Source organism: Mixophyes fleayi, chromosome 6 (genome assembly GCF_038048845.1).
Source record: "Mixophyes fleayi isolate aMixFle1 chromosome 6, aMixFle1.hap1, whole genome shotgun sequence".
Lineage (NCBI taxonomy): Eukaryota > Metazoa > Chordata > Amphibia > Anura > Limnodynastidae > Mixophyes > Mixophyes fleayi.
The window spans coordinates 69,434,565-69,445,133 of record NC_134407.1 but is presented as its reverse complement, the minus strand read 5'-3'; the positions used below and the strand labels follow the sequence as shown (position 1 = coordinate 69,445,133).

Below are 10,569 nucleotides of genomic sequence, written 5' to 3'. Positions count from 1 at the left end.
TTTGTGTTCTCTTCTCACAGTTATTTTTTTACTTTTCTTTTTAGTTGATTATTTTCTTCTGCAATTGAGTATTTTAAGTCTTCCTGCAATGCTTAAGTCATTACAAAATTAAAACTTTGTCCTACACTTGCATTTCATGGTAAATCATATTTCCTTGATATAGGTGGGTGATTAGCCTTCTCTTTTGTTCTTGCTTTGATCACTAGCAATGGATTTTGTAAGCAATGTTTATGCAAGGAAGGTAAAAATAGCCATCCTTCTGTTTTGCTTCAGAAGTGAACCTCTAGGGGTCCTGTCTGTATGCTAGTTAAACTTATTACCACATGCTGCTTATTCTGTACATTTTTAGATACTGATTTGGTTGCCATGGATACACTTGTGTTCAGTTCTGGAGTCTGTGCCAGGATTGTCCACTTGTCTGTACGTTTTCTTCTTACCTTTTACTTATCACACCATGCCTGAATTCATCTGAAATCAATAGCCCACACGGTTTTTCTCCTCAGCTTTAACTTGTAGTACTTTAAGAGGAATTAAAAACAAAGGCTTTACTATGGTAAGTAAAAGCTATATAGAGACTTGAACCAGCTTATTAATATGAGCTTTTTCTGTCTGGAAGCTGACCGGATGATCTGTCCCCTGGTGGGTGAGATTGTGGGCTACATGCTGGTGTTTTTCATAAATATAACGCATGATGTGTAAACATCTTTGTTGCTGTTACCAGGGTCATTTGTGTTGACCATTGTGATTGACTGCAGAGTGCTAGACATTTACGTATAAATTGCAGCATGTGGTAAGCCACTTATAACTGGTAGTCTGAGCAAACTATTCTTTTCTGAAAACCAAGCAAATTGGAGGCAATTTAATTCAACATTCACAGCAGCATTATATTTTTTAGGTTTTGTCCAATTTTTAAGGCTAATTAACATTAATCTCCATGCTACATAAAGCACACAGACATCAGACACAAACGAGGAAGGGAAACCTTTTACTGTTAATATTGATATGTTCAATTTGGAAGCAGGTTAGAGACCTCCAAAAAGTAACCTTCAGTGAAAATTGTTCTGTATTGTTCATTTACTCCGTTACAAACTACTAAAATATCTCATAGTTCAATGTTTTATCAAAATAATTTTATTAAACTTCAGGCAGTTATACACGTTGCCTTAGGAAGAGACATTGTGTGTAACATTCTGATTAAAACAGTTTTGTTTTATCAGTTTTTTGTTATGCATTTAGTCTTCACACTAAGTAGAGGCAGGGTTATTAAAGGGCCATTAAACCTAAACTACATGTTCCCATTTATAAAGACTACTAATATTCACAAAATTGTAGGGACAAATCATCATACTACGACAGTTCTTGAGGTATTTAATGTTGTATTTTAATTGGTATACGACTGAATGCATGTTGTGTTATCAGTCATTATTTGGATACAAGTGGTTAAAAGGCTGACTGCAGTGCCCTTCATTACAGTTACTGACAAGAATTCTGCGTCTAGGAGAATCTCAACCATTATGATCTTAACTTGATGTCATGTTATACATATTTGTCAACTTGAGAAGACCAATCACAAGCTGCAATGCAGTGATTGTTGCCTCCATTTTACGTTGGTTAACAAAATTAATTTGCAGGTTCTGTATCCAGCTAGAAGGGGTAATGGGAGCAATTTGCTACATGCAGCCGTTTTTCCTGGACTCTGCCAATTAAACCTCTCCATACATATACTAAAAGGAAGATCCTTTCCCCCCAAACTCCACTTGTTACTTTAAGCAATTCAGAGCTTTGGAGCTCTCAGAAAACAATGTGAGATAAATATATATATAAATAATATATATATATATATATATATATATATATATATATATATATATACTAAAAGGGAGATCCTTTCCCCCCAAACTCCACTTGTTACTTTAAGCAATTCAGAGCTTTGGAGCTCTCAGAAAACAATGTGAGATAAATATATATATAAATAATATATATATATATATATATATATATATATATATATATATATATATCTATCTATCTATCTATCTATCTATCTATCTATCACAAGTCTCTTACAATGTCATTGATCAGGTAGTTGTACTTCGTTCTGTCAAGGATGGTCTAAATTTACCACAAAAAAAGATTAAAACAAATGTTGCGGTGTAGATCCCTGATAATTACTAAAGATCAAACTGCTCAGTGTTAAACATTTCAAAAGGTAAAGAACTACTATGCATTTTCTACCTATAATAACAATCCTGTTATGTAATGTTTAATAGTGGACAGCAGGTGGCCACAGAGGCATTGTTTGTCTTCAGAGTCTGTATTATCTGCCCTTGCTGCTACAGACCATTAAAAATGACATAAGGGATGTTTTTGTTGCCAGTTGTTTCCGTGGAGGCTTAAAATACTGTGTTGTATTGTGAATGGGAAAAGGTTTTAGTTGTAAAGGTTTTTGAATTAGAAATGCCATACCCCTCTGATTTTTCCATGACATCAGAAAAGCAGCGTGACATACTTTATGTGACTATAGCGTGTTCATCTTACATCCTTTAAGAGGAGAGGGGACGTCATTTTTATATATTTGTTGTCAAACAACATGATTGAAAAAATTGTTTAAAGAAGCTTTGTTTAGTTATAATGTAGTACATTAAATTAGCCTTTAAGTGGCAAAATTACATAAAAAATATACAGGATATTCTAATTTACATATAAGTGCCATGGAGTCTGGGTCATAGCTATCCTTTAATTTAAAAATGGGCACTGAGCATACTGCATAAAAATGTTTTTGCTGTTCACGTGTTGTGCCTTTGTTATCAAAGACTCTGTTCACATATTTCATTATTACCAGATGAATGGTTTCTACATTTCTCTAATCTGCATATTTATAAAAATAGTAATTTGACTCAATGAAATTGATAGATTTGTAACAATATGAGGGGACATTACACTGTTTTCTTTGCTTTTGCTGGATGAAGATGGAACAATCGTTAAACCAATGGATTTGTTCAAGCTGGATACTGACTGGACAGCTGTGTGTGGTCAATAACATTAAAGGATAAAACATGAATTCATTCTTATCTTAAAGCAGAATGCCCGGTTTAACTCGGTTGCTCTTACCCTTGGTTGAGCCGTGGGAACTGAATGCTGATATAGGCTTTCCCAAGGCTTTCTCCATTTCTGTGGAATAGCATCAGCAAAACCACAGAATCAATGGACAGCCTCTTTTGCCCATTCAGTGCTGGTTGACACTGCGATTACGCCAGCATGGGTTGCCTGTGTAGACTAAATGAACCTACACAGCCGTTTTACAGAGCATTGATTGATTGCTAAGTGCTTGTGGCTGTTCACAGATGGAAAACCTGGGCGCATCTGGTCTGAAACTGGTTTGATTTTCTTGCCTGTATGCTTTACTAAACTAAATTAAAATGATAAAGAGGTGATTTAACTAAACCATCCCTCTGTGAAGGCTGTGTCCACATTCTTCTGCTTTGTATTCCCACACAAACAAAACAGACCAAGATGGTGCTGCCTTATAGTTAAGCTGCTCTAACAATTATATGGATGACATGTGAGAGCAGGAACTCTCACAGGTTATTTGTGCTTTTTTGAGAAATGGATTGGTTAACATGAGCTCTGTATATACTCCTTATATTGATCTGTAGATCGTGGATTCCACTGCATATTATATACTAGATGAAATAACTTTTTTTTTATAAATATGTGTCTATGTCACAAAAATGTCCTGGAAGTAGCAAGCTCTATATTGCCCATATTAAATTGGTTTTCCTGTTACAACTGGCAAATTTACATTAAATGCAACTGTTGGGCAGTTGGGATTAAATTATTAGCAACAATACAAGAGGTGTACAACTTTAGTAAGTAAATGTTAAAAAGCCATCACTGGGACTCAAGCTAAGGGACGGCTGTGAGTTCACCAAAATCTGTTCTTTTTTTTTTTTTTTTTCTTCTTCCCTCTTAATTCACAACTGTTCGCTTCACACTTCTATGCGACCACGTAGTGAGACATATTTTTCTGAATTTTTGTCCAGTAGTGACGCACACTTGGTTCATTTGAAACTTAGCGGGAATGGGGAGGGATCACTAGGCCATTTTGTGGTATAGCTTGACTATATACATAGATCGTTGTGGTAAACAATATCTGTTGCCCCAGCAACATAAAAAGTTGTTTGTAGTTGAGAAGATACACTACACTGCAATATTCCCAGTGTAACTGAGCAAAGTGGAGTTTTCAATGGAAATTAAAATGTGGGTCCAGATAATCACTGAAGAAAGTAAATTTTAATGCATTTGTGATATAGTTTTCCTGTGCTTGACATCTGTTAAGACACCTATAGCTTTTAACACAGCACATAGTTTAATGCTTTCTTAAAATTATGCCAATCGGTATAGCTATGCCGCATTTTCAAAAACTGGTCATTACTGACTACTCCTGCTGGTGCCGCTTGGCAAAGTCAGCCACTTACAACTGCGAGTGTCAATTGTAGGAAGCAAGGCCATAACTATGGCCATAGCATTTCATGTGAGTGTTACTTGGCACTGCATCACAGGGGTGCCTTTTCTAAAGGAAAAAATGTGCCTTAAGACACAAACTTAGTATAGCTTCATAATGAATTGGAGACTTGTTTGGGGGAGAGGGAGAAGGGGCTCTTACCATAACATATAGCCCGGCTCACTTCAAACTCCTGGCGCTTACCTATCACTCAAAATTCCCTTCATTGCCATGAGCTGTGGATTCTAATTTCCCCAGAAATTAAGGGGATTTCAGAGCCATGAGTTCTATTGCTGGGGGTGGGGTGATCACCCACCCCCACATCAGGATCCAACGTGGCTCCTACTGCACCTCTTTACTGGTTGCTCTGGCTGAATCCTTCCTGTTTCCTGCGGACGAAGTTTGCAGGGTAACTGGTATAACCCAGACTCCTGAATACTGGGTTTCAGATTGATCAGTCAGGGGTCTCAGCCTTTTTTCTGCACTGGTGCGCTAAGTCTGGCCTGGGGGGACTCTAAATGAATTTTACATGGCTTTCTTTTTACCAGGGTCTAGAGCAGTGTTGGCGTACCTGTGACACTCCAGGTGTTGTGAAACTACAAGTCCCAGCATGCTTTGCCAATATATGGCAGCTTATTGCTTGAAGGGTATGCTGGGACTTGTAGTTTCATAACACCTGGAGTGTCACAGGTTAGCCAACACTGGTCTAGAGCCACAGCTGAGCCGAATCCAGTGTCAGGAAGTTGTGTGTCATAGCCTAGGGGCACAGCCTGGAAGCTTTGGCAGCCTGGGCTCACCAATTGCCCCTGTGACGCTGGCCTGCTGGGGTTCAGAGGTGGCAATGCTCCTGTGTTCATTAGTAGTTTTCTGAAGTTAGTGGGAGATCCTCTGCTGGTGCCAGTTTTCAGTCCTCAAACTAAGAACCCGAGACGTGGTTGCTGTAGACCAGTTAAGTGTATTTCATTTATACATATATATCTGCATAAACAAGGCGTCTTGCTGTGTAATAGTTTCCCACATATGTCGGTCCAGGAAATGGGAAACCCAGTCACAGTATGCAGTTAATGGTAATGTTTGTGGGTTAGTGTCTTATGCTAAGTTAACTCTGTGCATTTTATACAGCCTCAGAAAATGAGATTTAGAAGTTGTTTCCTAGTTACCTGGACTATGAAAGGAGCAGGTGATGTAACTCTGCAATTCATAAAGCCAGTAGATTATTCCAGTTGACATTTTCCCAATGAGGCCACACACGGCATAAATCCACTGTACCCATCGCCTAAGCTTGAACAATGCCAGTTTGTGCCAGGACTGAGGTGCGGTGTTGCAGTCACAAGTACTGGCACTATATACGTGACACACATGCTTCCCTATATTTCTCTCCTTGTCACTTATGACCCCCTTTGCTATTGTGAGAGGTGTGTGTGTGTGTGTGACAGGGCCAAGTTAGTCTCTACTATATGTAGAACATACATTATACGACATACCACACACCTACAGGGTGCGGTGCAGCACATAATGTACTTTGTAAATGTAGCCAAGACTCATCTGCGGCGTTAGGGACTATGACAAGTAGAGCCCATGGCATCAGGTCATCTGAATCCATCACTGTTTCTGGTTATTAGTTGATCTTTCTGGTTTTTTTAGACTTAATGATCACAGGAAAAAAAAGAAGCCTGTTTGGATGTAGCCATAGCCTTTTCATGTTTGACTTAAACAGTGTAAACGTTGTAAAATGGCGATCTTACACTTTATTCATGTAATATATTTGATTAACTTTAATTTATTGGCCAAAAAGAGATATTGAAAATATTTTTTAATTTATACAAACAAAAGTTTTAACAAATCACATACCAAAGTCACTGACTATGCTCTACAGTGGCTCTTCTACCTATCTGCTTGTGGTTTCACCTGGATTTTTTTGTTTTAAAAACCTGCTGCACTACATCTTCCAACTCGGTTGTACCAACAGTGTAATTAACCAGATTATTATTATTATTTTTACTTTCATATAGGGTTCGACATCAGCATCCTGGATCAGTGGGACGTGTCATACTAATAAGAATAACCATGACTGTATTTTCTTAATGGGGAGAATATTTCCCTATCGTCAAAGCTACAGCTGTCTGCTCTCCTTTGTTATTTTTGCTCATTAATATGTGCTCACTGTAACTCCTGGTCTTCACAACTAATAATGAGATAAAAGGTTACATACCTTACTGGTAATTAGAGGCATGATGTTTGAGGTATGCTTACTTTTGCTAATCATATAGAAGCTATGTTACAATCAGTCAGCTAAACATGTAAAATATGCTTTGTTTTTACCATTATGCCACAATCTTTTCAACAAAACTATTTTAATTAGTGTTTGTTTATTATCTACATCTTACCAGTCATCAAGAAACTGTGTACATTTTTAATAACGATTTTGTAATTAATTAATATACTACAAATAATTTATGCTGCAACATAGAAAATAAACGTGTTTTGACAGTTATCTCAAACAGAAGAGCATGTGGGCTGTTTAATTAGCACACATGCCATATTACGTCATAATCAATAAACGCCAGGACAGCTTAATATTACACACATGACATATTAATCAATCTATGCCTGGTTAGTGCAAGCCAGCACACACACAGCAGGAATGTACTCATCATCGCATTAGTAAGTGCCTGGGGCGCTTCAGTAACGCAACCATTGTTTGTGATATCAGACAGGTGCAGGCAGGATAACACTGGGACTCCCCTCACACAGTTTGGGGGTGGAAGCACTTTTGTTATTGGTGAGAGGTCGAAACGTTGTACAAACTTTACCTCTCTTAAACTGAGACTCCATATGTTTTCTGGAAGCGCTGTAGTGTAATAACTTGGGCACAGTGCGGTCTCCCGGGGCGTGAGTCAGTGAAAGACTAAAGATAGAAACAAACCTCTCCCTGTAGCTATTCCTAAACCGTTTCGCTGATCGATACAAATTGCCAACAAAGCAGTAGCATAGGGGATTAAGAGTAGAGTTGGTAAGGCCAAGCCATTGGGCAAATGGTCTCACCTGGAGAATCCATTCATGTTCGGGGTACCCCAAGATCTCTTCTGATTCCCCATAAGACATATTGATGTCAATCCAAATGTCCACTACATAGAGGGGCAGCCAGGACAAAGTAAAGAGGAGCACCAATGCCACCACCATCTTGGCTATTTTTCTACGGGCTTTAAGCCTGGAACCAGGCATGGACCAGCTGTTATTGTCAAGTACAGTGTCACTTGCCCCCCATAGTCGGCGACTGGTAAGGAAGCAGATAAGGAGATTGAATAAAACAGGAAAAACATAAAGTGCACAAAACAGCAGGAAGTTGTAAATGAGTTTCGTGTTCAGACTGGGCCAACTTTCTGTACACACCACAACCGCCAATTCCCCAGGGAAAAGAATCAAGTTCTGGGTCCTGTTCATAAATAACAATGGCATACAGAGGCCAGAGGCGATAATCCACACCAGACTGATCATGATCCCTATTCTTCTGGTGGTGAAGAAAGTTCTGGCGTGTAGGGGGCTGTGGACGCTATAATATCTGTTCAGGCTGATAACAGCCAAGGTGAGGACACTCGCAGACACTGACACAGCCTGGACAAATGGGACTGCCCTGCACAGAGAGTCCCCAAACACCCAGGCGTTGTGTACTTGGTGGCCAAGATTGATGGGCATACAAATGCAAATGACCATCATGTCGCACACAGCTAAGTTGACAAGAAGATCCCTGGTCCCCGACACACCGGATAAACGACATCTTCTTCTCCTACGAGTTCCTAGCACTCTCAAAGCCATAATATTACCTGCTAAACCAGCCAGAAAGGAGGCAGAGTACATGACCACCAAGACAATGGTTCCCGGTTCGTGTGCAGAGAAGAGGACGCTGCTGGAGAAAGGGATGGACTGCCAGAGACTGTCATTACCGGGTGACAGATACCCGAACAGGGAGACATTCCAAGGAAGGATGTCCCCGAGGGTTTGATGTAGCTGCATTGTGCCCATCTTGAATAGTCTATCACAAGGGATTCTCTCTGGATGTCTTTCTGGGTGATCTCATGATAATCACCTCTTTCTTTTATGAAGAAGTATTCATCCTCTAGTCATACAGACTGTTCTTAATCCCTGGTCACAGTGACAGTTTGTAAAGTACATGAGCTGCACTCTAGTGAGGCTATAATAGAATGAAGAGAGAAATCGTTCAGCGCTGTGCGGGCTGCGGAGCTGTCCAGGGCTCAGGTGCTGAACACACCAGCAGGGGAAAGAATTAGACGCGCCTCCACACGCTGCTTTATCAGCCTTGACTGAGTGACTCCCACCAATAACAGACAGGTACCACTTTATGCAAAACATTAAATGCACGCACCGAGACCCTTGCACCATGATTTTACTTTATAAATGCGATTGCAGAGAAGAAAACATTTTTTATTGTAACAATAAACTAAACTATTCTACAATGAAATTCTAATGGCTGACAGTGGGTTGCTATTATGTCAGATTATACCAATTATAACGCATATATACTCAATATCATTCGGTATTTAACTTCTCTGGTAATATTTTTCTACGTGATATTTATTTAGATTGTTTAATTTAAGCTCTGAAGTTAGAAACCTTTCATAAGTATTGCATTGTCATTACATACATATTGTGACCGTCCAAGGAAGTTATTTGCTTTAGGAGTTTTAGATTTGATAAATGCTGTACTGCCTCTGTTTTGAGCCCCTGGGGGTTTGGATAAATAGTCCCCTCTTGACACAGCTTTGAATTATTGCGGTCTGTTGGAACCTGTGTTTCTCTTTTTGATGCAAGGTCACATAATAAGCAATATATCATTTTAACCCTGCTGCATACCTATGGGGAAAGTGCAAAACCTGCCCAGCATTTATCATGTACATAAACACCCCATCAATCACTGTCCAGGGATTATTTTAAGCCTTCAATCATCACAATGTATTTATCTAATTAATTCATAAAACAAGGACAGGAGCAACGGAAGAAACACAGTTTCCATCTGTTTAATCTTTCTGCAGCCGTCTGTCATAGGACTACATGTTGGATTGATCATGTTGCATAATGTTCTCCCCAGCTTGTCCTTGCTTTAATACACTGAAAGAATAATCAAGGTAAAGGGCTAAGTAGAGTATTAACCAGTTAATCATCTGATAAGGCTTTGCAACATTTAAAACATGGATTGTGTAAATGAAATTGCATTGACATGAAAATAGGTGTTATCATAGAGAATGGGTGTGTATATTGGTAGATAGCTGCATGCCATACTCACCAGCTGCTTTAATTTCTTTACAGGGGGAAGAAACACTACCCAACTGCCCCTTATCCCTCCCAGGGTCTCAAACACACCCGTGTGCCCCCTATTGTCCTTAACCTACCACAAGTGGTATTATGGCGGTTTGTTTTTGGTATTGTATTGTATTTGGCCTTGGGGGATATCATCATCATCATCATCAACATTTATTTATATAGCACCAGCAAATTCTGTAGCGCTTTACAATTGGGAACAAACATTAATAAGACAATACTGGGTAATACATACAGACAGAGAGAACCCTGCTCGCAAGCTTACTACTTAAAGCTCTTACAACCTGCCCTAATGCAACCCTTATGTTCCACTGTCTAGTGAAAAAATAATCTTTGGGATGGGTTGACAAAGTAGACCAGCGTTACCCCAAGGAGCATAGCAGCAGGGCTGTGCTTGTCCCTCAGATAACACAAGATATGAAATGTGATCACACTCCATTTTAAACCTCTGCTTGGGATACAACATATCTATCCAAAATTTAGGCACTAACTGCAAAAGTTAAGAGCGAAGACACTTTCACTGTAGCAGGCTGCAGAAAAAAGGGGCCTCGTTTGGGTTTGTTTGCCCATTACGCAACAAACAATATTTAAAACATGTCTCTACATACATAGGTATTTTGGCTGGATTCAACTGTGAATTCAGTTACCTGATGTTTGGAGCTGTCTCATCAGAATTCTAAAAGCTGACATTTATCAGATATAAAAGTCCTAAAGGAAGTAGCTTCCTC

The 10,569-nt window shown here is 39.2% G+C and overlaps 1 protein-coding gene across 1 annotated transcript; it reads right to left on the bottom strand.

Annotated features, from left to right (window-relative positions):
• Positions 1-6,897: 6,897 nt before the first annotated feature.
• LOC142160288 (QRFP-like peptide receptor) lies at positions 6,898-8,783 on the bottom strand. The gene has a single exon (XM_075215216.1). The coding sequence runs from the start codon at positions 8,525-8,527 to the stop codon at positions 7,214-7,216; it is 1,314 nt and encodes a 437-aa protein (XP_075071317.1). The 5' UTR covers positions 8,528-8,783; the 3' UTR covers positions 6,898-7,213.
• Between the last annotated feature and the right edge of the window lie 1,786 nt (positions 8,784-10,569).